This window comes from Mauremys mutica, chromosome 3 (assembly GCF_020497125.1).
Source record: "Mauremys mutica isolate MM-2020 ecotype Southern chromosome 3, ASM2049712v1, whole genome shotgun sequence".
In the NCBI taxonomy this organism is placed as follows: domain Eukaryota; kingdom Metazoa; phylum Chordata; order Testudines; family Geoemydidae; genus Mauremys; species Mauremys mutica.
The window spans coordinates 129310625-129338411 of record NC_059074.1 but is presented as its reverse complement, the minus strand read 5'-3'; the positions used below and the strand labels follow the sequence as shown (position 1 = coordinate 129338411).

Sequence of the window (27787 nt, the reverse complement as noted above, 5' to 3'; positions counted from 1 at the left end):
TTTGTAGTTTCCGGCCGTTGCATCCCTTGCATGAGCACAGTCTGGAAACTACAACTCCCATGATGCACTGCGCGGCGTTTCCTCTCCTCATCGCCCTGAACCGGGAAGCGAGGCAATTTGAAGCGGCCGGGAGGGGGGTTCCCCTGGTAACGGCCGCTCGCCAGGGATGGGGGAGCCCGGCGGCTACAGGTGCGTCGAGTGCAACCGGGAAGCTCCTGAGCTGTACAGGGACTATCAGCGCGGGGTGCTGCGCATCGCCATCTGCGTGAGTGGGCCGGGCCGGGGGCGGTCAGTGGGGTGGGGGCTCCGGGGTGAGGGTGTCTGTGAAGCGGGTGGGGTCACCCGGGCTCAGGCCCTGTCGGTCCCGGTTCGGGGCTAGGCGCCCTGAGCTCTCCCCTGGGCGGGTGTTTTAGTCCCACCGGCCCCTTTGCTCTCTGCACTGTACGAGCAAACACGCACACTTACGCCGCGTCCGCAGCCCGAGCAACCTCCAAGCCGTCCCGGGGGGCAGCCCCTGTGCGAGCGGCGCTGTGGCAGGGATTACCCCGGATGTCTAACCCGAGACCGGGAATCAAAAACCTGGGTTCCGTCCCGTTCCCTCCTCTCCCCCCACACCCCCGCAACGGCTCAGTCCTACAGGTTGCTCCAGGACGTTGTGCGGTGTGATTATTATGGGGGGGGGAGGAATAGCTCAGTGGTTTGAGCATTAGCCTGCTAAACCCAGGCTTGTGAGCTCAATCCTTGAGGGGGGCCACTTAGGGATCGGGCCAAATCAGTACTTGGTCCTGCTAGTGAAGGCAGGGGGCTGGACTCAATGACCTTTCAGGGTCCCTTCCAGTTCTATGAGATACATATATTTATTCTTGTCCTGCATCTCTTTAATCTCTCATTCCCACAAACCCACCCAGGGATTTCCCTCCCTCCTCCCCCTGAATTTCCCCAACACCGCCCCCCCCACCCCAGTTTTGTGAACTAGTTACATACAGTGTTGCCAATTTAGTGATTGCTTGGAAATTTGAATTGAAATTGAAACATTCATATACCCTTTTAAAGCATATAAAGTGTATGATAAAATACATGGATCTGAAAAAGTATAATAGATTTGAAAAGTATGAACATAGACTAGCTTCCTTATACAGCTGTTGTTTTTTATGACAATGTCAGCGCATGCATTTCGGTGATATTGGCCAACCTAATAATTTCAAATTATGATTTGTAAGCAAAGTCTAAATGAGCTCTCCCTGACAGCTAGTGAACTGCGGGGAAAGGCTTCAGGACCAGACTGTATTTACATTCACACCTAATCTACCTAGGTATCCAGCAAACAGAGCTGTGTTGCCCAAGTGATAGATTTTGGCTGGGGTTGGGTTACAAATCACTTGAATGCAGGGGATGGGGGAAAGAGGAGGTAATGAAATATTATTGTTGTTATTGTATGAGTAAAGGGTAGTAGAACTGTACTTAGCCTGTGCTGATTGAGGCCATCGAGAGATGGTGGGGACAGGTATTTTGCTTGGTCTGCCTGAGTCACAAGTACTATTTGACTTGCCCCTCTCCACTGTTTAAAGACAGAACTGATTAGGCGCCATAGATAGTCTTTTGTTTTGTTAAGTGACCACTATAGCTGAAATCACTGATAATCAGATCTAAGTGCTTAGACCTACTGTGGGACAGTGTTTCTGTGGAAGGGCTTGGCTACACTTACAAATTTGCAGCGCTGCAGCAGGGTGTGAAAACACACCCTCTCCAGCGCTGCAAATTGCGGCGCTGCAAAGCGCCAGTGTAGTCAAAGCGCTGTCCGTTATTCCCCACAGGGAGGTGGAGTACGGACAGCGCTGGGAGAGCTTTCTCCCAGCGCTGGCGCTTTGACTACACTTAGCGCTTCAAAGCACTGCCACAGCAGCGCTTTGAAGTGTAAGTGTAGCCAAAGCCGAAGAGACAGCCCAGTCTGCACTAGCAGTGAGGTTCCCCCACTGAGAGCTCAGCTGAAATCACTGAGAGCTGGTGGAACCTCAAGAGACCAACTCACAGAGGCCACAGTGGCAGGTGGCAAAAGGAGGTGACTGCGCAGAGCCATTGGCAACAGAGCAATGGAGTGAACGGTGGCACAACAAACCGCAGTGGGCAGAGCGAACAGTGAGCAGCTGGGGAAATGAGCAAGGTGCCTTTTTGCCCCCCACCTGGGAGGTGAACTCATGTGAAAACACCTCTGAACTCTGAGTCTCTGCTGAACAAGGACAACACTTCTGAGTGTTAATGAGGCTGTTAAGAATGCTAGAGACACAACACAGTTCATGCGAACAAACATGGCTGTCGCATCATACTTTCTATTTAAGTAAGATATACCACACGCTACAAACTGGAGGCCAATGTTAAGTGCATTGTCACTTGTTCATCCTGAAGTTGAACACTGGTTCCGAACAAGACCAGCAAATGCTAACTGTCTTTCTGCAAGAAACTCAACTGACTGGCTAGAAGCATGTGGTGAAACAGTGAAAGACTCAACAGTTGAAAAAGTGAAGAACTTTCGCACCACATTCAAAAAATTTTGCATATATGTCTGATTAATGCACTGATGCAAATGGGCATCAAGTATTAAGTCATTGTGTACGTTATCTTGATGTCGGAGATAGGCCAGTAGATGCATTTCTAGATGTTCAAGTTATAGAAGACATAGCAGCTGCATCTGTGACAACCCACATCTTAGAAGAGTTAAATGCTTGTCAATTGGACCATAAACTACATTTGTATCAATCAGAGAGTTATCCATTGAAAAAGTACTGAAAGAAGCAAAGACTTCAGTCCAGAAGTTGGCTAATGAAGGCATTTATATTGAATCCTTAAGTGAAGAGGTCAAGAAGTGTTTAAGACAACTGAAAAAGTACACAGACTTAATTCTTAAAAATCTACAACAGTGACTTCTAGATTCTATTCAACTTTTACATAGCTTTTACAGATCCATGTCCTATAAAACATCGACAGTTGAGTGGAGTGAGGCACAACCAGCAATGGGGCTGCCACATGTTCAGGACAGAATAAAGAATTTGAACACAGAGTGGAATATCATACGACGAATGGATGAAGATTTGACTTCAATTTTTTTATCATCACTAGTGGCTCGACCCAATCTTTATGCTGTTTCCTGGGATGAAAGAAGTAGGAATTCATCTCTTGCTACTCCCAGTCACAACAGCTACAGTTGAGCTTTCTTTTTCATCATTGAATAGAATTTTGTGTTCTGAAAGAAGTCGCCTTCTGCCTGATCATGTGAATGAACTAATGAGCATATCAATTGAAGGAATGGAAGTACCGGACACATGAGAAGCCACCAAAGATGAATGCATTGCATTCAAGAAGTTCATTAACAGAGTTGTGCAAAATTATAACAAGAAACCAAGAAGGATGTAGATATAGTGCTTCATAGAAGGCTTGAGTAGCCAACTTTAATTTGTGTGATGATTAAAAAAACCTGAGTTAAATCTAATAAAATAGTCATGAAACATTTTTTCAGTTTTTAATATGGTGCCATACAGCCCACCTTCACCCTCACGGTCTCACTCCTCATCGGCCCTGACACCCCCCTCGTAAACTAGAACACCACACACACCCCAATTTCAGTCTAAATTTTGTTCTGTTTTCTGTCTACTTCCTCATCCTCCTGCAGACCTCCCCCCCTTCCCCCCCCCCCCACACACACACACTAGTCAGGCCGTATGTTTGGAATGGATCTTTCCTCTTCCCCTCAATTTGGTGGTCAGTCAGTCTGAGGGCTTGGCTACACTGGAGAGTTGCAGCGCTGGTGGTGGCTTTACAGTGCTGCAACTCACTCACTCACCGTCCACACTTGCAAGGCACATACAGCGCTGTATCTCCCTGGCTACAGCGCTGCATGTACGACTGCAGCGCTGGAGTGCCAGTGTAAACAGTGATTAATCTTACTACGCTGTAACTGACCTCCAGAATTTTCCCATAATGCTTTTAACTAAAGAACTCTTTGTTTTGTTATGATGCCTCTCTTTGTTTTGTTGTGAACTCAGGGCTCCCAGAGCTGCTTATTTAATAAACAAACACAGCTACTGTTTGCTGTGAATGAGGCAGGCAGGGGGATGAATGTCCACAGCCTAGTGTTTGCTTGAGGAGAGAAACAGCATGGTGGAGGGGAGGGGGGGAGGAAGGGAGTCTGTGGGAGCAGCTGCTTATCTGGTCTGCAGGCTATTTGCATTTAAGAGTGAATGAGGGGTCAGGGAAGTGGTTGGAATTTGCAAGGCAGGTAGCTGACAGTGTCGGCTCCAAAAATCCACTCTCTCTCTCTCTCTCTCTCTCTCTCTTCCCCACGCTCCCTGTCACACTCCACCCCACCCCCTCTTTTGAAAAGCATGTTGCAGCCACTTGAACGCTGGGATAGCTGCCCATAATGCACCACTCCCAACACCACTGCAAATGCGGCCACACTGCAGCGCTGGTAGCGGTCAGTGTGGCCACACTCCAGCGCTTTCCCTACACAGCTGTACGAAGATAGCTGTAACTTCCAGCGCTGCACACCTGCAAGTGTAGCCAAGCCCTGAGTAACAGGTATTTTCGAGGAGCAGGTTCTAGTAGATTGTATCCTAATTGCTGGCTTGCTGTGCCTAGCTCAGGGTAGTCTTATGCCACCAGACCTCACAGTCTCTTACTAAAGTCAGTACTATTTTGCAAAATGGGCCCATCCCTCACTTCTGGGTTTTATGTGTTTCAAAACCCAGACCTGAAGATTACTCTGTAGTGCCTTGAATGAGATTGGGAGGCAGCCTGCCTCAACACCAGGGTTAGAATGGTGGTCACTTTTATGTGCATCTGAGAACTGTTATAATTACTCCTTCATATCCCAGTCTTTAATGCCTGCATTAGAGGCTGTACATACTAAGCAGTACCTATTTGAGGAGCATTTCCTTTTTTATTATTATGGATATTTAACCTTTTTTCTTGACAATTTGCCTCCAAAACACTTCACTTTGTCCAGTGCATTTAATTGGCATTAAAAGGCTTACTTCTGTTTTCCTCTCCCAAATGTTCTCACTGATTTCATAGTTAAGGTTGAAATATCATTTCTGTTTTAAGGATTGTTTTAGACCTTTCCTTATTTATAGCTTTCAATTTTTGGTAGTACTTACCTGTGTTCTTGTTGCCAATGGCTTGTTTATGAGTATTTCTAGTAGTGGGTGAAAAATAGGGTCACTTACACTAAAATACAATTCTGTATGACAGACTTTGATTTTGATTTTTGGTATTGAAATGGAAGAACCTGGAGGTGTGCCTCAATTACCCGTTGGTTTCTATTCATGTTCATGTTATTTCCCAGTACAACCCCTGAACTTGTTTATTCCTTGCAAATCAGAAAAATTTGCTTGTAGCACAGTTCGTAGAAAAATGTTTATGCTAAAAAAAATTACCCTTGTATCATTTGGAATTTCATTGTTATTCTCCAGTATATACCTCATATATTTTTGCATTATATTTGGGCCCTTAGCAGCTTGAGAAGAAATAATGCAATATCTCGCCACCTGCCAAGCCCTAAATTTGTAACTAAACTCCAAATGATGGGCACACAACACAAAATAGTTGAGCAGGGAATTTGGACAAAATGTACAATAACTGTAAGTGTTCTGTCACTTCAGTTTTATGCTTGAACATTTCTGATGTTAATAGCAAACAGCATATACAGTAAACACCTGGTTTGTGAAGGTCTTAGATTATTTTTTGTTTTTTAAAAAGTAGTGGTTAACATAAGACACTCTCTGTTCTATTTCAACTTCCTTGACCCAGAAGAGGCTGAACACAGGGCAGAGATAAATTATTTATTATGATGGAGAAAGTTGACATTCCCATCCTCTTCTTCTCCCAATAGAACAATCAATTAATGATCAAACAGCTGCAAGCATGCTCAAAATCTCTGCAGACTCATTAGAAAATGTGCACAGTTCAGTAGATCTTAAAGACAAGGCATTATAATGGAGATTTCTGCAGGTCTTAAAAATGCACATTGCAATGTGTGATTGACTTCCCCTCCCCCCCTTGGTTTTAGTGTAACGTAGTATGTTAGTAATGGATCTATGCTACAAACTATGTAAATCATTGATAAGATACATAATAAAAGATCTTTGCAATGGTGTATCATGCTAGTGCAGGGGTCGGCAACCTACGGTACACGTGCCAAACACGGCACGCAAGCTGATTTTGAGTGGCATGCTGCCGCAGTCCCGGCCCTCAGCCCCCCGCCCACCGCTCTCCCTTGCGGGGGCAGGAGGCAGAAACTTGGTCCTGCGGCAGCCAAGCTTTTTCCTCTCCCCCGCTTCTTCCCCCAGCGTGGTGCTTTCCTGCCCCTCCCCCTCTCCTTCCCTGCGCCAATCAGCTGATGGCCCTAGCGAGGGGGAGGAGGAAGAGCGGCAGCGTGCATGCAGCTCTGTAGAGGACCAGAGAAGAGGTAGGGACGGGGCCTTGGGGAAGGGGCTGGAACAGGACATATCCCTTCCAGCCCCCTGCCATGAGCCACTCAGGCTGGTCAAGGGACATCGGCAATACCAGGAGGGATAAGCTGGAGTGCCGATGAGAAGCGCAGTCGGGAAAGTAACTGATATACAATTTATCAGGAAAGTATCGTCTAAATGGATAACCTACCCTAAATTCTCAATTACTGAGGGACAATCCTCACTCCTTGCTATATTTGCTTTCCACAACTAACTGTATAACTTTTCATGAGTGATATACCTGAATACTTGGATGCTAATATCTAAACTGTATTGTTAAATTTATTCACCTAAATTTGGGTTGTTGCTAATTATGCTCTATATGTATCTTATGACTTTAAAAACAAACTTTTTGTATTTGTGGATAATCTAAGCACTATACTCAGATGAACAGATACTCTTTTCTTAATGTGTGTATTATATAACATTTTAACATGAGGTTTAATAAAAATATGATATCTGTTAAATGGAAATCAAGAGGAAACAAGGTGGGTGAGGTAATCTCTTTTCTTGGACCAACTTCTGTAGTGAAAGAGACAAGATTTTGAGCTTACACCAAGCTCGAAAGCATGTCTCTTCCACCAACAGACGCTGGTCCAAGAAAAGAGATTACCTCACCCACCTTGTCTCTCTAATATCTTGGGACCTGCACAACTACAACACTGCAAACATAGAAATCAAAGTCGCTTCAAATACTATGCAGTAAAACAAGTGCAATGTTTACGCCTGAAGCCATAGCACATCAGACTTATCACATCTCATAAACTGAAGTGGATCAGTCATGGTGACTATTTGGATGAGGTAACTTCCAGGAAAAACTCAGGAGCCTTGTTGGTGTCCAGTAAGTGACACTCTTTCCTCTGGTTCAGTATTTAACAAACTGGTATTAAGGGGTTCTGTGATTCGGGGGGAGGCATGTTCCAGATTGAGATGCAAAACAGAAGTCTGGGCCACTTGTGGTTTATTAAAAAATCAAAGTTGCTTTTTGCAAGAGTTGAGGGTGTTAATGCTGGTGTCAAGTCCAATTTACAGTTTGTCTGCTTAAAATTCCCCATGTGATTTTAGTTGTATATGATATTCTTCACTTATCCCTAACTATCCTGCTTTTGCCACTGGCTACCACTGGGGGTTCACCACACCTTAATGTCCAGATTATTGTTCCCAGCTGCTGCTACAGGTTGCCATAAGGTACTGCCTCTGACGCCTCCCCCAGCCCACACATGAAAGAACAAACAGGCTGTAAGGGACTTCTTGGCTTCCTTCTTTCTAGTCCTTATGACCTCCATTTTATAAGGACACAAGGTTCTTCAGTGTGTATCAATCCAAATTCAACCTGGTGTCACCACCAAAGGTAAATGTGGCTATCTTCCCTGATGGTCAAGGTATCCAGTGTTTATTCTGTGGGGGAGATTTTTTTTACCTGAAAAAGTGGTTTCCTTGCTATACTGGTCTTTTAGAGACAGCCAAGTCCAGGCAGACATCTCTTCTTTTCTCTCCCCTGGGTATGAAAACTGTCTGCAACAGATCAGTAACAACAAAAATAAAGTATGAAATATCTTTTGACTCCCTCCACCTGCTTTCACAACCAATGCTAATATGGGTGGTCAATATTGCAAGTATAGTCCCTTTCAACCTAAAAGTTAAATAGACCAATGTGATCTCCTGGAGGGGAGTGGCGGGGAGAGGTAGAGAAACGCTAGTCTGTTTTAAGCAAATATATGGGGCCTTCACCACTGAGGTCCAGTGCCCAGGCATATCAGTTCCCACTGTTCTCTTAGGGAGATGGTCAGAAACTCTGTGGAAAGTTGAGGCTATGTACAAAGTCATTGGAAAATGTTGGCTCCTGCCAACACTATAGAATGGAATGCAGGTCATGTGGCAAGTTGAAGCAGTCCCTGAAGTACAAGAGAGAATACCACTTTGCAAATGGTAGCTGGAACAAGTCTAGGGTGCTGATGTGAGGTGAGTTGCTTTAGAGCAATCTTCATGACTCTCAACCAGCCCTGTCTGGGCTTTGACCCCGTAAGTAGTGCCAGATTTTCTTTCATATTGGGGGCCAGGGGGAAGGAGTGCCTATACCTTGACTCAAAATGAGGGCACTAGATATTCTCAGAAGGAGGTACGCTGTCGAGCTGTGCAAGAATCACAAGAACAGTTTTGCCCTATTAGTCGTGTCCATGCAGCTCCAACACCCAGGAAAATGTCAGTACATTAATGAAACCTACATCATCAACTTCAGATCAGAATAATATAACCTACATCCCCTCAAGAGCTGTTCCTCATACTATTTCTAGCCTCAGGTTATCAGGAATAAATAGCCCAAGGCTCCATAAGAAGCTTCATTAAGGAATTTCTTTAGATATTTATCTTCACGTTCCCATTTTATCATTCGATGGACAATTCTCCACTTTGCATATGAATGGTATTTTTTTCTTCAACTCCGATCATTACAGTGTGATGAGTGGTTCCAGGGTCTCTTTCAAGATCATGGTAGTATTAATATTGGTTAAGGAAGAAGCAAATTCATTCCTATCTCTTCCTGGAAAATTCTGATCAGGGTTCTGTACAGAGAAAAAGCTGAAACAAACACAGATCGGGATACGGTTTTTGGACTATCTTGGATTCCTGATAAACACAGACACATGGTGCCACAGAAATCATTCATAGACCTGAACTGAGGATGAATCTTATTAGGTGCAATGTCTTATCTCAGAAGACTGTTAACAGAAGGTGAAAATGGCTATAATGGAAAATGAGTGGAGTCACAGAACTAAAACTCCAGTTCTTAGTGAAGCTTATTGGAAATGCAGGCCCTGTATACACACCTGCTTCGAGAACCAGTGTTCACATGACCCCTATGCAATAACTCCACATCTCACCCTATCACATCTCTTAGCCTAGGTCAAGATCCCATTGTCTGTTCTCTACTCCCTCAAATAGTAAATGTAAATAAGATTTTTTTCAAAGATATTCACCCATTAGCAATCCCTGCAGAGCAATCCATATATCAAATGCTAGCTGGGGATAATGGAGAGGGCTCAATTCAAGCCAGAGAATGGGTACCAGAAAGAAAGGGCACAGCATCCACCAACTGAAACACAAGTAACTCATTGAGGGCAATCTTCCTTCCAGAGGATAAGTCTTGTTCTTGTCATGATGTTCAACATGTTTTATGAAAACCACATCAATAAATTAGGAAGAACAGGATCAGCCTGACCTGAGAGAGAAAAACAACTTCTGTCCTGGTCAGAGTACAGAAATTCCTGACTCTATGCTCCACTTCCCATCAAAGTGGAGGTGAATGCCAAGGCTTACCTATCTTCTGCATATCTTAAGGTTTCGTGATCCTGCCCATTACTGTAGTGTCTGAGCACCTGCCACATAAAATCAACAGCAGTAGCAAAGTGTTGCAGCGCAGGCGTGCGTGGACAAAGCTCAACAATCCCACACTTCCCCCCTTTTCTCATAATAAAAAAGGGAAGGCACAGCAAAACATTCCCAACTCATAGCATCACATTACTACAATCTATTACACAGCAAAACTAAAAGCAAATCTAAACACCAGCTGCCTAACTAAACCGTAACAATATCTTCCGCAGTGCCCTACTTTTACCTATACATCCCTCCTCCAGGTAACGCAAGTGGCCCAAGGGGCCAGGAGGGTTCTGCCAATGTGCAAACACCCACAAAGCAGGTTTCCAATAAGGGCTTCCACTGCAGCAACATGGGGCAAGCAAAAGGCCGTAGTATTTATGGCACTCTGCGCCAAAATCAGCCAAGGCCGGACCCACTTCGCCGGAATCCATCTGGGACCTTGAAAACAATCTCAGCTAGGCCACCTGGCATTTGCCTCGCTCTGGCATAACAACTTTATCTCATCCCTCTGTTCTTGTAACCACGCTGCTGTAATTTTCCACCAAGGCAGCATAGGGAAGATGCAACCGGACATCTCCCCCCTATTCTTAAACACAAAAAAATTAAAAACATCCAATAAACTACACCAAACTTATAACAAAAGGCATACAAACAAAACAAAAACATTAATATACCTTATGCTACAAAGCTCACCTATAACCATGCAATTCATAACATACAACACCAACAACATCAAACAAAACAAAACATAAAACATCAAAATACCAAAAACTTTACTCTTTAGCATCTTTACAAAATTCAACTGCTATTCCCTCCAGCAACCACAGAGTTAACTTTTTACTCTGCCTAACATTACCCGCTTGTAATTAATTACCTTTTCTATCAACTACACCCTCAAGGTTATCAACCAGTATTCCAAGCTTGTTGTCTGTTGCCCGCCGCCTGGGCCCGATCCTTTTTTCCTCTTCAAGTTCTCTATCTATTGCGTGCCTGCCTGGGCCCGATCCATATTTCCTCTTGCTAAACCGTACTAGCCCCTACCTTTCTGGTATCTTCTGTGAACAACTATCTGTACTTTCCCACCGTGGGGGCTACATCAAATATCAAACAATCATACAACTGCCAATAATCAGTACATAATACAAAATTTACAAAAATCTAAAAAGGCTAACAAAAGCACTTTACATAAAGGTATTTTGGGTCACATAAATTCAAAGCCATTCTCCCAAATTACCTAGATTTATGCCTACAACTCACAACTCCCCCCTTGAGAATACTCAACAAACCTTGTGGCTGAGTTTTCTCAAAACTTTAAAAACAACAAACAATCAAACTCTAAAAAACTGGGATTAGTAATGGGGGGGGGTAATATCATTACAATCCAATTAGGGAGGGCAAAATATGCTAAAAATTTTATCCAAAACACAGGGCACAGCCTGTAAAATAAATCCCAAAATCCAAGTAATATCACATTTCTCAGCAGGAGTCCCAAATTTCTTCCTGCCAGTGTACAATTCTTTGTCTCTTCACCAGGATCAGTTCTCAATGTCTTTTTAGTCAGAAATTTCTGGACTTTGGCAATGTCAATACTGTGAGTGTTTTTTCTCCTTTTTCACCACCGTCGTGGTTCAGCTTCTACGGGGGAAATAGTCAGAACGTGGGGGCTGCAGCGAACAAGGGAAAGATTAGCCAGCACGTTACCTTGTCCTTTTTTCCTGCTATTTAAAAGCACAATGGAGCTAAAAAAAAAATTAAGCCAATCATCAGTAGGAAACTTCTCCTGATGTAAAGGGGTCTTTTGCAGTAAGAATCATGGGTCCAGGCAGTCAGTCTCCTGGTTGCAAAAATGGCAGGGCTGCTAGGATCTTTGGGCAGCTCTCCATACCTGTGTCAGAACATCCAGCTGTTGCTGCTCATACCGGAGAAGCATAACGGTTTTCCCGGCACTGTCCCCGGCTCAGACCAGCCAGTGTAGGACGCCTTCTCCAGGCTCCTGCCAGAACAACTTGCTTGCTTGTAGGTCCAAACGACCTCCGGGGCCACGGCACTAGCCTCTGCCTGCGCCGTGCACTCCAACATCTTCCCGTCCAGGGCTCGCTTCCAGCGGAGCACCTCCTCGTCCTGTGCCCGAAGGCCGGTCAGGAGGAGCCTCCACAACTCCCCCTCTCTTCTTAATAAGTAAGATAGTGCAGCAGGGGAGATTCTTTTCCCCTGTCGGTTCATAATATACAACAAAGGCTTCTGTGTTATCTTTTGTTCAGCTAATACAGCGGTACTCACGTTAGCTGCTCTGCCCTTATCCACCGCGGCTTATAGCCGCCCTTCTCCTCCGCGGCTTGTAGCCGCCGCTTATCTCCGCGACTTATAGCCGCCCCTCTCCTCCGCGGCTTATAGCCGCTCTCCTCAGGGCTCAGGTGCGTCTCTCTTTTCGGACGCTCGCGGGCTTCTCCGGCACTCCCCGCCGCAGCTCCTCCCCGCCTCTGGGCTCAGGCTCCCAGCCACTCGCCTCTGGGCTCAGGCTCCCGACACTATCATCATTCGATACGAATCACGTCGGGGTCCGGGGGCTTCCCAAGCACTCCCCGCCGCGGCTCCCAGCCGCCCGCCTCTGGGCTCAGGCTCCTGGCCGTTCGCCTCTGGGCTCAGGCTCCCGACACTATCATCACTCGATACGAGTCACGTCGGATAAGCACTCCCCGCCTCTGGGCTCAGGCTCCTGGCCGTTCGCCTCTGGGCTCAGGGCTTCTCCGCCTGGGTCAGGCCACCGACACTTTCATTCGATACGAATCACGTCGGGGTCACCATTTGTAGCAGCGCAGGCGTGCGTGGACAAAGCTCAACAATCCCACAGCAAAGTCCCTAGTGGACTTCAGGGTCAAAATTCTGCTTGGGATAGGTTTTTGGGTGGAAAGTTTGGAAGCAGTTTGGACTAGAAAGGGATGCTTGTGATCACTTTCACCTATGGTGGAAAGACTTTCTCAAAGAGGAAGATTTTTTCAGTGTTTCCTAGAGATGGTCAGACTCTGGATTTGGCCTGATCTCTTACATGGCCGAAGTTGAAACCTGCACCCAGAAGCATCCTTATTCATTGTAAATCAGTTTGATGGATTGGTGATGCAAAAAGTTCAATCAAGTGCCCAGTGGCATCTCTGTGCGTCAGGACCCAGGATACAAGGTGATAAATGTCTCTCGCAGTGTGGGGCAAGGTCTCTGCTAGATGCCTTTCTACCTTTTTCACTGATCCCTAGGATCATGCAAAAGATAGCATGGAAAAAGCAGCAGTGATTCTGTGTATGCCAGAAGTCTATATCTCTGTGGCCTGATTAACCTAGAGCTGGACCAGCCAATGTGTCTACCTCACAGAGGAGGTCAGCTGTTGCCATAACTTATCCTCCATCCCACACCAAATAGGTTTAAAATGGATACTTGGATGAGGTAAATATCACATTTACAGACCCTGGAAAGTAGTCAACAAATAGAACTTGTTCTACAGGCCAAAGCAAAGTCAATGGTTTAACTACCGCATTAAGCAAATGCAACATAGCTTTGAATTCCTCAAGGAAGGGTTTAATGTGGGTGTATGAGACTGTCTAAGCTTAAGATCAAGTGTCTGTGTTATAAGGTATCAGCATGTTCAAGAAGAGGAAGTTTTATCAAACCCTGACATGCTTCCTTAAGGCGCAACTACCCTGTTTCCAGTCCCAAAAGGCTATATAGCACAACCTTGGAATTTCATTCTGGTCCTTAAAATAATTGACTATGGCAGGTGTCATTATACTTTCTATTCATTAAAGCAGGCTTTCTAAGAATTATTATCTCTAATCAAATGAGCTTTTGAAGTTGGGAACCTTCTTGGGTAAGACCCACTATTGTATTGTTGTTCAGATAGGTAGTCCTCACAACTGTCATAACATTTAGTCACAAAGTAAATTCAAGAAATAGTCTTCCTTCTGTCAAGCATCATAGTTCATACTGTAAGAGCACAGTCTGAGGACAAAGAAGTCATGTCTCCACTAATGAGATCTACTAGATGGCCATGTGGACATCCATACATAAATTCACCAAATTCTAAATATTGGTTATCAATTGCCATTTTTCAGTAGAAGTCTCCTCCATGCCTCGGTGCCCCAGGGAAGATAGAGGATATATGATTTCCTTTATCTTGGGTATCCATAGTTAATGGGTGATCCTGCTTCCCATACTGGAGACACGCTGCAAAGAAAGTAAAGGGAAGTTATCAAGGTTTGACAATGCCCAAAAACTGAGAGAAAATTTCAGTTTTTGTAAACATATCTCATTGATAGAAGGAAGGAAAGAGAAGGCAGGGAAACACCTAGCATTTAAAAGGAGGGCTTCAGTGGGGTAAAAATCATAATCCTAGGTGACACCTCATTAGCAATTCAAGGCACTTTTATGTCATTCAACCAGTCTCTCCCTCACACTTTACAATAAAACAGCTGGATTAATTGAGCAATAAACACACAATCTGCAGTTAAATTTTAATTGAAAAGCCCCCCCCCCCTTTTTTTTTTTGTTAGCAGCAAGGAGGAGAGAGAAAGCAGGGATGAGGGCTAAGTATTCATGTGGTGGAGCTGGGGCAAAGAAGCTGCCAGGAGTCCAAAAGCAACACTGAAAATAAAATATGTTGTGTTGTTCTTATATACATAATTCAGCAGAATTATGTGGTAGTAGAAGTGTTTCCCTTCTGTTAGTCTGAGGGAGTTCATGAAAATTGGGCCACTGGCAGGATAAAGGCAGAGGATTTGACTTCAATACAATCTAAGACTTAAATGGTCTAATTTAATAATAAATAATTATCGTTTTCTCAATGCATCTTATCTCTGCAAGATGGCTGAGGAAGGATTATCAGTTTGCATATGTCAGCAATTATTGCAGACTATTTAATTTGTCAAAACGCCCAGCCATGGTTTTGTGATGTGACAAGCTTTTGTTCCTACTAATCCTCTTTCTGTTGTGTTCTATGTATAGCATGTGTTGGTGGTGACAGACTAGAACTCCTCATCATGATGCTACATTGGCTGTTTCATATCTTTTGTGTGTATATGGTTTCCAGATGCTGCAAAGTAGAAAACCCACAGTTGTCATCAAAATTGCTATTTATATGTGCGTGTTCACAGCAGCCTCCTCACAGGAATCCCTGTTGGGATTTCTTTGTTCCTAGTCTGGGTAGAGTGGAATGGTCTGGTATTTCTAAACTGCATGCAAATCATTCACTAACAGCAGGGGTAAACAACCTATGGCACGTGTGCCAAAGGCGGCATGTGAGCTGATTTTCAGTGGCACTCACACTGCCCAGGTCCTGGCCACCGGTCCAGGGGGCTCTGCATTTTAATATAATTTTAAATGAAGCTTCTTAAACATTTTAAAAACCTTATTTACTTTACATACAACAATAGTGTAGTCATATATTATAGAAAGAGACCTTCTAAAAACGTTAAAATGTATTACTGGCACACGAAACCTTAAATTAGAGTGAATAAATGAAGACTCGGCACACCACTTCTGAAAGGTTGCCGACCCCTGACTAACAGCATGCTACCTGTATCCTTGACACAGGCATTTGCTTAGTTGATCTTCTTCAGTGTAGTCTTTCTGCATGTCCCCTTACTTTGATTCTGTCATCCTTTTCTTCTTTGTTGGCTCCAAATAGGGAAATCTCTCCTAGAGTTCCACTTATGCATCCATGCTTTAAAGTTTTGTGCTTTTAATGCGAACATGGGGGCACCTTGCATCTCTCTCCATCAAGCACCTACAAGCAATTCTCTTGTGCTCAAAGGTGAGTTCATTTTGCTTCTGACTGTCCAGAGTTTCTGTGAACACAACTCCAAACGGTTCTTTACAAGTTTCTTGTGCTACACCAGCCTGAAGCCTGTGTAAATTACTGCCTTTTCAGAATGTTCTTTCAGGATTCTTCTTTAGAAAAAAAAATGATGTGAGATATTGCCTTTAATTAGAGCTGTAATCTGTTCCATGGTAGATTTCACACACTATTAAATGGTCATTACATTCGTCAATTAATTGTATCCTTTCTTCCATCTCTCTGACTTTAATTTCAAGCCTATCAAACTGCTGGTTAATTGAGTCAATTTTTGAATCCATTACCTCTAACTCTGTCCTACTACATAATCCCATATAACGTTTTCTTCTCTGATCCAAAATGTGGTTCCCTTAGAACCTGGCCAAAATATACTGGCTTGGGGGGGCACCATACCTCTAGCACAGAGATGGGCAAACTGACCCACAGGCCACATCTGGCCCATGGGACCCTCCTGCCTTGCCCCTGAGCTCCTGGCCCAGGAGGCTAGCCCCGAGCCCCTCCCCTGCTGGTCCCCCTTCCGTGCAGCCTCAACAGACCTTACTGTCAGCTCAGTGCTCTCAGCAGCTGGGCAGCACAGCTGCAGAGCTGTGGCCTGACCTGGTGCTCTGTGCTGTGTGCTGGCATGACTGGCTCCAGCCGGGTGGCATGACTGTAGCACCGCCAGCTACTGGTGCTCCAGCCAGTGCGGTAAGGGGGCAGGGAGAAGGTGGGGTTGGATAGAGGGCTGGGGAGTTCGGGGTGGTGGTCGAGGGTGGGGTGTGGATAGGGGTCGGGGCAGTCAGAGGGCGGGGAACAGGGGGGTTGAATGGGTGCAGGGGTCCTGGGGGGCAGTCAGAAAGGAGGGGGGGTTGGATGGGGCAACGAGGGGTGGGCAGTGGTTCTGAGGGCAGGCAGGGAGAAGGGGTGAGTGGATGGGGCAGGGGTCCCAGGGGGGCAGTAAGGAATGAGAGGACAGGTTGGATGGGGAGGCAGGAGGCAGTCGGGGTGGGAGTTCTTGGGGTGGTCAGGGGACAGAGAGCGGGGGTGGGGATAGGGGGTGGGGACCTGGCCACGCCACGCCACGCCTGCCTGTTTGGGGAGGCACAGCCTTCCCTAACCAGCCCTCCATACAACTTCCAAAACCCGATGCAGCCCTCAGGCTAAGAAGTTTGCCCGCCCCTGCTCTAGCACAAAGCCTTGTGACTCAATGCACCTGATGATGGCTTCACTACTGATGGGGTCAAGTTTCTGGTAAATTTCATTAACTGTTTTTGGATGCTTAAACTCTCCAACAATAACAGGATTAAAAATGGAGGTTCCCGGCCAATGGGAGCTGCGGAGCGAACGCTCAGCGCGGGGTAAGGGCAGAGGCAGTGCGCAGAGCTATCTGCCACGCCTCTGCCTAGGGGCTGCAGGGACTGGTTGCTGCTTGCAGGGAGCCGCCTGAGGTGAGCGCCTCTGGGATCTGGCACCACCCTCCCCCTCCCATGCCCCAACTCCCTGCCCTGCACCCACACACCCCGCACCCAAACTCCTCCCAGACCCATGCCCCGCACTCCAGCCCCACATCCCTCCTCCCCCTACACACTCTGAACCCCTCGTGGCCATTCCTCCGCCTAGGAGAAGCACGGACATGTTGCCGCTTCCAGGGAGCCTACCGGTCCCACACCAACCGGACTATAAACCAGACTTTCTATGAAGATTAGAAATGCTGGTTTATAGAGCATTCCGGTTGGTACAGGGCCAGATAACACAGCCTTTACTGTATTGTGAAAGGGCTTCACAGCAAGGAAAAGGGTTCTTTTCCCCAACATAGTTAAAAGGTAATAAAAGGTAATAATTGGAGATATACCAATCTCCTAGAACTGGAAGGGACCTTGAAAGGTCATCGAGTCCAGCCCCCTGCCTTCACTAGCAGGACCAATTCTTGCCCCAGATCCCTAAGTGGCCTCCTCAAGGATTGAACTCACAACCCTGGGTTTAACAGGCCAATGCTCAAACCAGCTAAGAGACAATCTTTCTTTACGTAACAGAAATTATTGCAATATAAGGTTAGTGTTTTGTTTTTTTTTAAATGAAAATATAAATCAGCGATGCTGGTGCATTCCTTAGATGTTTGAAGGCACTCCGTTGTCTGACTGAGATGTCCCAAAATACCATGTAGCACACCCAGGTGTAATTTATTGTTATGTATAAATCAGAACTTTATTTTAGAACATATAAAAATAGCTGATATCTTTTATTTTGTTTAGGTGGGGAAACCAACTGAAAGCTTGAATGCCAGGATAAAAAAATGAAGCTAACTTTTTTGCCTGAATTAAAATCCATTGCAAACAGGGGCTTCATCACAGAAATCCTGACATAATTTTAAGAAATACTTTGATGCCACTATAGTGTTGCTGTAAACAAATAAGAACAGCAGGTTTTAAAATAAACTCATGCTTGTTTGCTTGTTCTTACTTCTTGTTATTTTGTTAATTTCAGAAATCCTGCCAGAAACCTGTGGACAAATATATTGAGTATGATCCTGTTATCATCTTGATTAATGCCATCTTATGCAAAACACAGGCTTACAGGCATATTCTTTTCAATACACAGATAAATGTAAGTTGTTGGGTTTTTTTCTCCCTTTGGCTTTGTACATAATGTATGAGACTCTGATGACAAGTAAATAAGAATCACAGTGAAAACAAGATTTAATAGCTGCCTTAAGAGTTTATTTTCTTTCTCCTGCCCCTCCACAAGTCCTAAAAATTTTAACTACTATTTTGTTCTCTGCCCAAATTAAGGGTCTAATGCTATAAACAAAGCATGTGGAATACCAAACTCCGTAGCTGCTGCTAGGAGAGCTACCATCCAGGTAGAGTTAGCAAACACAGCTGTCAGATTAACTCTTGTAAGCAATATCTTTAAACTTATTTTTGTCAGAAGAGTGAGCACACGTGATTTGGTATACACACAAGGAGCAGAGCTGTTGAACAAGAAGGGGCCATATTTCAGTAGTCTGTTTTCTGAGCAGAGCCATTGGAAGAGGTCTGCTTCTGCTGCAAATTGCTTATTACAGTCACCACTAGAAATGCAGCTCTTTAAATTCAACAGTAATATAAGGTACAATACTAACATATTACTATACTAGAAAAAACTAGTATTACTCTTTTACAGGCTTCCTCTACTGCAGTAAAACAAGTTACAAAAATTATGGCTGATGATGATGATGGCTTGCATGTTAGGAATCGCTGATGCATAAGTCCCCACGGTGAAATGCCGTAGAATGAGCTAAAGCTGCCATGCAATGACAGGACCCAGAGAGCTGTTGAGAGTATTGTGTGGGTTAAAGCACTTTTGTGTCTGGCAGTTGAAATTCTGAAGTTCCTATGTGTATGTCTACGCAGTGCAACAATGCATACAGCAGGGGTGTGAATTCTAAAGTGCACTAAAGTGTTGCACGCTAACTGGCCAATGTAAACCCTGCTGATGCGCACAAAAAGTTCCTGCTAAAACTCTTAATGCACACCAGTAGGGTTTACATAAGCCAGTTAATGCACAACACTTTGGTGCACTTTAGAATTCATACCCTTCTAGTGTGCATTATCGCACCATGTAGACAAGCCCTTTGTGCTGCAGAGCAGCTGCACAAAAGGAAAGTTAGTCACTCAGGGTCATCATTCTAGGTCATGTGATCTTGGTGAGCAATTGTGGACTAGTGATTTCCCAGGTGAAAAGTGCAGGAGCTGAAGGGTGAAAAGGAGCATAGAGTTTAAGCAATAAGACTTGAGGGGGCAAAATACCTGCTTCTGGAGACAGGATAGAGATGTCTTACTTGAGGCTTCTGAAAGGGCTTATCTATATTCAGAAATTGCACCAATCTAACTGAAATTGGTTTAGTTAACATAAGAATGGCCCTACTGGGTCAGACCAAAGGTCCATTCAGCCCAGTACCCTGTCTTCTGACAGTGGCCCCCCGTGCCAGGTGTCCCAGAGGGAATGAACCAAACAGGTAATCATCAAGTGAACCATCCCCTGGCGCTCACTCCCAGCTTCTGGCAAACAGAGGCTAGGGACACCATTCCTGCCCATCCTGGCTAATAGCCATTGATGGACCTATCCTCCATGAATTTATCTCGTTCTTTTTTTAATCCTGTTATGGTCTTGGCCTTCACAACATCCTCTGGGATGGAGTTCCACAGGTTGACTGTGCGTTGTATGAAGAAATACTTCCTTTTATTTGTTTTTAAACCTGCTGCCTATTAATTTCATTTGGTGACCCCTAGTTCTTGTGTTATGAGAAGTAGTAAACAACACTTCCTTATCTACTTTTTCTACACCAGTCATGATTTTATAGACCTCTTGTGTGGACTCTTATATGGCTTAAACCTGGCTTGTACCAGTTTTGCTTGCACCTGTAAAATTATATAACCAATTTTAAACAGATAGAATACACACAAACGTTGCACCAGTTTATCACACCTTTAGTTATGCTGGCACAGCTTTGTGTGCAGACCAGACCTAAGAGGGATTTGTCTGTGAATACCTCTGCCCAAGAAAGCAGGACTCACGTATATCTTGTAATTAAACTAACCACACTAAGAAAATATCTGACTCTTAGCTCACTGATTTCGGCTCTGAATGGGAAACAGACTTTCAAGGCCTCAAATTCCGGTACTGCTCAGCAAAGGGTCCATGCAGCATGGAGAGGTAGCAGGGCGTCCAACTAAGCTCTTCTCCCTGCCCCCGGTGGGGCTGCTTTGCCTTTCCTGCTGCTGGAGTTCCAGCGCTGCTGCCTGCTTTACCGATCATCCACCGAGGTGAGTGGGGGCAGGAGGGAGACGTGGAAGCAGAGGCAATGCATGGGATTCCAGCAGGAAAGGCAAATCAGCCCAATGTAGGGGAGAGGAGGAGGAGCTCAGCCAGCCGCCCTGCTGCTTCCTCCCTCCCTGTGCTGCAGCCATAGGGGGTGCTCTCCTTGTTTCTGGGCACCCGGAGAATTTTGGGGGGGGATGATGTGACCGCCTCCAGAACCTTTCATCTGTTCCCCCTGCCTCCTCCCCGCTAGCCACAGCTACGTGTCGCCTCTACATGTGGGCTGGGGCTGGGGCTGGAGCCATGCAGAGCTATGCTTTGTGTTCCCAGCGGTCCCCAGAGCCCAATGCCCACCACTGTGCCCACCGCCCCACGCCATCCTCTTGCTCCCTGCCCCCAAGCAGTCTCTGGAGCCCATCCCCCAGCCTCAGGTCCCCCTCCCCAGAACCCATCCAGGCCTTGTACCCACCTGCCCTCAGAGCTCGCTGGAGCCCACCCACCCTGGCCTCATGTCTTCCCCACCCCCTGTCCTTTGGTTCCAGTCCCTTGAGCACTTTCCAGCCCCAACTGGCTTCTTTCCCTCCTCAATCCACCTCCAGTTACCCACTTCTGCCACATCCCGGCCTCCCCCTATCTCTCCAGGCTGCTATCTGGAGTCTCCTTGGTCCCTCCTGTGACCCAGAGCCTCCTTCTTGTCCCTCTGTTACCCAGTCCCCAACGGAGCATCATACCACTAGTAGGATCACAGTCCAATAGCTTCACCTCCTGGCTCAAAAAGTACACATTCACACCCTGCTTGGCTGCCCAGATCCCAGCCCATACCCATTCCTCTCCCTCCCTCCCTCCCACTCCATTTCTGCTACTCGGCTCAACTGGGGGCATGGAGAAACATTTGGGGGGGGGGCGGGGGTAAGCAGCAATGCCAGGTGGCTCAGGCCAGCCCCGTGCATCCTGTTTTCAGTTTAGGGAAATAAGATCACCTAACTCTGGGGGCAGGGAGCTGGCAGGCAATTGGGGAGCATGGGGGGCTGGGGAGGTTAGGGGAGGGGAGCTGGATGGGTGTCTGAATCTTGACTATACTTTGACCAAGAAATTTGTAACTTGACAAAAAATAGACTATCCCTGAACTAGGCTGATAGTCACATCCCTGACTGAGTTTTCCTATTGCTAGTGATGGAAGATCACTTTATTTATAAACCAGGCACATTAAATATGGATACACATTTATTTTGGACACACACACCCTGTGCCATTTTTTTTACAGTCACATTTTTCTGGTGATACTTTAAGCTCTGTTTGAGACACTGAATTATGCTTGCATTGAGCCCCTTTTCTTCCCCTCCACATCCAAACACACTCACATACCACAACTTTATGCTTTCTTCTGCCCCGAGCTGCTCATATGACTTGTCAAGCCCAAACTCTCCAATTGGGCTAATATGTTAAAGCAGCTAATTGTTATTAAAAAGTGTGCTAATGTAGTAGAACTGAACAAAGGTCATTTGTTTCTATTCCTGAGCAAAAGTAATAAAGCTACCTCACTTGTGTGCCTAGAGATGCTAAGAGATGACCTTGAATTAAAAATACTTAATACTGATGCTGTCAACATTCTTTCATATCAGATTCATGGGAAGCTTTGCATATTTTGTTTGCTTTGTGAAGCTTATCTCAGGTGGCTGCAGCTACAGGATTCAAGTCAAAACACAGACCCTGATGACTTAATCAGATATGCCAAAGAATGGGATTTTTATAGAATGTTTGGAATTGCTTCTTTAGGTGAGAACTATGATTATTTCATATCATTATCAAATGATCTTTTATATTAAATCTTAAAGATGAATACATTGAAGAATTTGCTAGTACAGAATGCATGACATATTCCACCCCGGAGGTGGCTGAGTGATTTCTCTGATAGATTTATATATAGTCAGTTGAAAACATTTCTGTGGTTCTTCAGGGAAAAATAGCACAACATAAATTACTTCATTTATTCATCTTCTGTTTCCTGCCTTCCTTTAATGCCACTGTACATGGCAATCACCTGATTGCAGTGCAGTCTGGGGTGATCAGCATTAAATATCAAAGTGCCAAACGATGACAGTATTTCAGAATACTAGGTCTGAATAGGCATCCATTTACATGGTGTTGTTTATAAGGGGTAATGGACAGCTATGCCTTATTCTAGGATATTAGCAGCATGCTGCATTTTATATAAGATTTAATTGATTCAGATATCAGTTAACGAACATGTTCTGCCACGTGCTTTGTGTCTTTTTAGGTTGCCCACCATAACATTTTAATGCCAGTTGCCTTTCCACATGTTGAAGCCAGATCCGTCCAAAATGTACTGCTTCTAAATATAACCTGTTTAATGCATCCTATTAGTAGTTCAAGTTTCTCATTTGTCCTATTCTAAAAATGTTAGGAAACTTTGGGAAATGTTGTATGGATTCTCTATAGCTAGTTTGTTTTACATGCCATTGAGAAAGAAAAGAAAACTAAAACCACTTCTCCTGACTGGCCAAATGTTTTTTTAATTCTTTTACTGTAGAGGCAATTAGCAACTGGAAACATAAATTCCTTACATATTGATTCACTGCAAAGCTTATTTCTAGAGTTGAGGTGATATTGACGATGATGCTTATGAAAATAAACAGTAACCAGGAAAAAACATGTTGACTTCTGAACCTTAAACAAATAATTTTTTTAAAACATTTGCCAGATTGAACAATGACAAACCTGGTAGGTAGGGAAGAGATGTTGTTTCCAAACTTCTAAAAGTGCATTTGAAACAACAGAAGGGGGGGGGGGGAAGAAGTTACATTTTTATAAGTATATTTAAATCCTTGTGGTACTGCTGTCTAATTTAGACACATCTAATAGAGCCACAAACTTCAAAGTTGAGAGAATCCTTAATAACTTCAGTCTAGGGGTGTAGCTATGCTACCAAAAACTAACTGTAATTCATCACCTGTGCACATCCTCAGAAAAAGTGCTACTGTAGATGAGGATTGGTGTTTATATTGCTGTATCTAACGTTGCTCTGAGCAGGTTTTATTAAAGGGTGGTAAAAGTGCCTCTGAGCTCAGTCTTCGCTAGCAGTTCCTCCAATGCTACCATTGCTGGAGCAGCACTGATGGTGACTTAATCCAAAAGCTACTAGTGTAGGGAAGGCCTAGTAGTTCAGTAACACTTTGAGCCTTTGTGTTCTTCCCTGAGCCAAAAGATTCTTTGGTGCTAACCTTTCAGGGAATATATGTAATGATGACATGGGCTAACAGGGTAAAGACTAGCTGAAAAGACAGGCTGTATTTAGGAAGGAAAAGTAGAAATAGAGGAAAGTTTGCACATTCATTTTCCTGTGATGTGTCCAGTCATACAGATAGAAGTGACTGAATCCTTCTGCTGGAGATTGGACTGATTTGGGTTATTGGTAGAATGAGTCATGCTTGGCTAGGTTAATAAAGATATATGGTGGGTGTGGAGGCAATGAGAGGATGTTTTTGTTCATAACTGATTATAAAATTTTCTTTAAATAGTCAGAAGCTCAGTTGTATTTGGCACTTGTCATTTCACTAAGATTAATCAAGAAAGGTTTTGATTTGGTGTGTCCCATTTTCTACCCAGAACAAACTGCATTTTTGGTTGGCATCTTTACTGCCCTTTGGCTAGCAAGACCTGAAAGCCTGAAAACAAAGTCAGACTTCATCTTTCTTCTGAAAGCCCTGCTGTTGTCTAGCTATGGAAAACTTCTACTGATTCCAGCTGTTATTTGGGAACACGACTATACGCCTTTGTGCCTCAAACTCATAAAAGTATTTGTCCTGACATCAAACTCTCAAGCGATTAGAGGTACTTTTCTGCTTCTGTTTATTAGTATAATATCTGTTAAATGTAAGAGATACTGTTGCTGTTACGTAAGTTACCACTACACATTGTTCTACTTACATTTTCAGTGATTTAAAAAAACAATCTGTTTCATATCTGAAGTATTGTTAAAATAGGGGTGGTTTGTTTTTAGCCTAAAATTTTAACACTGGGCCTTTCATCAAAAGTGAATGAAGCAGAAAATGTGTGTGGAAAACTTAAACTTATCTCACAATAATTGTCTCTCTAGGAGCAAATCAGTTACAAATTGAGGCAACTCAATGTGGGTCACTCAAGACATAGAAGGAAAGTAGAATTCATGATTTGTGTAATATTGTAACATATACTTAGTTTGATTGTCATCATTTTTACTGAAGCTGAAAATTGTATGTTAGCTTTTAAGGAGGCATTTTCTTCCCAGGTGTGCATAGAATCTTAAAGCAGATCTTTTCTGTGTGACTGCTTAAATATACATATTGATCTAAAGCCTCACACAAACTTTCCATTGACATCAGAGAGGTTTTGACCAAACTGTTTAAACCTTTCCCACAGTAATACAACTATTGGACTTACTGAGCATTTTGTTCTGTTTTCTTTTGCAGTTACCTTGAATTTAAGCCAAACGCTCACTTTGTTGGCCATCTTGAGTGGATTAATTTTGGAAAATGGTATAGTCTACTTCTTCCAGAGAATGGGATGGAATGTTTGAAAAGGCAGCCCAGTGTCCATTTTCTAAATCTTGGATTATGTTGAAAATCTAAAGAAAAACCAACATGGTACATTCTCAAAGAATTATCCTCCTACAGCAAGCCTCAAATCAGCCTCAAATAGTTTTTGTTCATAAAACTTTCCATGGTAATTGACTGGAAACAGTTATGATTTAAAATGAAAAATTCCAGTAGTCTGGCTACTGTATGTGTTATACCAGAAAATGTCAGTCTAAACTTGCTTACTTTCCCACCAAAAATATGAGTGTGCCACTAGCCTAATAGCTTCCATAGATCCAGCTATAACAGAAAAATGGAGGCTAACAATTTCAGTACTACCACCAATCACTACTTCAGATGTTTTTTCAGAAGGAGCTGGATGAGATATTTTCCTTAGGAGAGAAAAGGAGTAATTGAGAAAATTGAAATAGGAAAACAGAAGCAGTACTTTCTCAAAGAGTCATGAACAGATAAAGAACTAAGTATGGCCAGAATCGATTGCTCCGTAGTACAGTACAATTACAATGGACAGACTAAGCTTCATTCTCAGATATTTGTGAAACAAGCCAAAACAATAAAGGAGTTATTTGTATTTTAATCTACAAAGTGTAATAATTGTGACAGTGTTTTAAAGGACGTGTTTGAAAACCCTAAATGTGTCTTTCTTTTTTTTAAATTGTTTAGAAAGGCTTCTGGTTATTTCATTTAAAATCAGTTTAGGTTTAATTTAAAATTTTCAACTTCAGTATTTAATGGGGTTCAAAGGGACAGCAACAACAAACCAAACTGTGTGGTAAAATTGATTTGAAGTGGTCTAACACGTAATATAGGTGAGATCCTAACTTGTTGTAAATCTGCCATTTTATGCTGAATATCTGGCCTATGCCTTTAAGAAAAGATACTTTACAGTGCTTCAGAAACTACTCCTGGAGGGATTCTGCACCGAAAAATTCTGAAAATTTTGTCAAAATAATACAGTATAATCACAACATTTTCAGTTGTTTTGGTAAGTTATTTAAACTACAATACAGAAAAAAATCACTAACTATTCAGCATTTCCTAAACATATGAAAGTTAAGTTACAAACACTTGGTAATTAATACCCTGCGGTCCAGTTATAATCCTGGATTTTCATTTAAATTACATTACAGAACACCAAACAGCCAAAACAAAAAAAAAGTCATTTTAAATTGCTCAGACTTTCACACATGAAAGTCGTACAGTTTTGCTAATCATTGTCCTGGACCTGGCTAGGTACTTCTGGAATTGCTTGGTTCTGATTGTCCTTACATTTTATTGACTGCTTGGTAAATGTTTTATTTGCCCTCTAAGTCATTTTGTTTCATTTTGTTTTTTAATGGGGAAGTAAAATAAATCCTGAGCTGTAATCTAACCCCATTGTGCCACTTTGGCACAGGAAAAAAGTGAAAAAGCACATAGATTTTCCTAGCTGATTCCCTTACTGTCATTTATATAGCTTTACATCACTCTGGCAAGGTAGGAGCCTTAAAACTTTTACACGTTTTATGCTCCTGGGGGAATTGACTGAGGCAGGCTGCTACATTTCTGGAGTGAGATCACTTAACCATAACAGCAACATTAACAAAATGTGGGTTGGTTTTTTTTTTTCAAAAGCTATTTTCTTTAAAAACAAACAATTTTCAGTAATATGGTACTAATACTTAAGTGTGGTTTTTTGATATATAGACATGGTACTAAGCGTGCAGGCTGCTACATTTGTGCCTCAGGGCCAGAGCCTTCCTCATATGTAATAAAAAGCCCTACCCCCTCCTTGCCCGGCGTGCCCAAGTAGCAAGAGAGAGGGATAGAGTCTCTCTTGCTTATTGGCCAGTCCCGCCTCCTGACATTGATCAATGTCTCCTCTGCAGGCAGGCACGCACACCCAGCCCCTCTCCCTGTGCAGTGATTTGTATCTCTGAGGCTGCTCCAGAGTCCAGGCATGGACAGATGCCTCTTCCCCAGCAGCCCAGGTAGCACATGTGTCTCCCCACAGATTTCTTTTGCATTTTTCTTCAGGGGGGCACAGAAATATGCAGACCATATGAATTCTGTCAGGAATAAGAAACCTCAGAGACAACATAGGTTAGTTTAAGGGGCTTCCTGTTTGAAATAGTTTCTCCGCTCTCTTTACTCTTCATAATGAAACCTTTCGTGATGAATAGTCCAATATGTAACTCAGGCTATCTTTTATACGGTAAAGAAACTGTGACACTCTACCTGTCATTCTTCATACCTAGGAATAATCCAGTGGAAGATTGTTATATGAAAGGACCTAGAAAGGTTAAAAACATTGGGCCATAAAATGCACCCCCTTAAAGCTCTTGGAGTTTTGCTTAAAAACTGATGGCACAGTATAGCCCATGGCAAAAAATAAATAAAATAGAGCAAGTATATCCAAGACACAGGTGTTTGGTAGGAGAAAATACATGGAAAGCAATAATGTTATTAGGATTTCTCTTCAACAGCAGATTAGATAAATTTGCAATGTGTGGTGGGTTCTTCTACCATCTATGTGAGCTTTAGCTATTGCTACAGACATGTCATAGAAGGAGGAGTTAAATTTCAGTACAACACTGGTGAGATTACACTTTATATACTAGGCACAATTCCAAGCACCTCTGTGCTAGGAAGACAGCTGTAAGCTTTGTGGAACTGAGAGAGGAGCAATAAACTTAAAGGGGATGAGGGAGTCTGAA

General features: G+C 43.7%; 2 protein-coding genes across 4 annotated transcripts in view; one reads left to right on the top strand and one right to left on the bottom strand.

Moving 5' to 3' along the window:
• Nucleotides 1–8021, bottom strand: part of TTC13 (tetratricopeptide repeat domain 13) — an 82580-nt gene extending 74559 nt beyond the window's left edge. Inside the window, exon 1 of the mRNA XM_045009912.1 lies at nucleotides 7924–8021. Within this exon, the coding sequence (XP_044865847.1) occupies nucleotides 7924–7984 (61 nt within the window). The 5' untranslated portion in view covers nucleotides 7985–8021. The remainder of the gene's footprint in view (nucleotides 1–7923) is intronic.
• On the top strand, nucleotides 41–26054 carry ARV1 (ARV1 homolog, fatty acid homeostasis modulator). 3 transcript variants are annotated; one of them, XM_045009915.1, is made up of 6 exons: nucleotides 91–189; nucleotides 15550–15675; nucleotides 18181–18300; nucleotides 22119–22272; nucleotides 24124–24348; nucleotides 24966–26054. In XM_045009915.1, exons 2-6 carry the CDS (start codon nucleotides 15607–15609, stop codon nucleotides 25070–25072), a joined length of 675 nt encoding a protein of 224 aa, XP_044865850.1. In that variant the 5' UTR covers nucleotides 91–189; nucleotides 15550–15606; the 3' UTR covers nucleotides 25073–26054. The 3 variants fall into 3 exon arrangements, with proteins under 3 accessions (XP_044865848.1, XP_044865850.1, XP_044865849.1); XM_045009914.1 differs by having other exon boundaries at nucleotides 133–265; XM_045009913.1 differs by lacking the exon at nucleotides 15550–15675 and having other exon boundaries at nucleotides 41–265.
• The last annotated feature ends 1733 nt before the right edge of the window (nucleotides 26055–27787 follow it).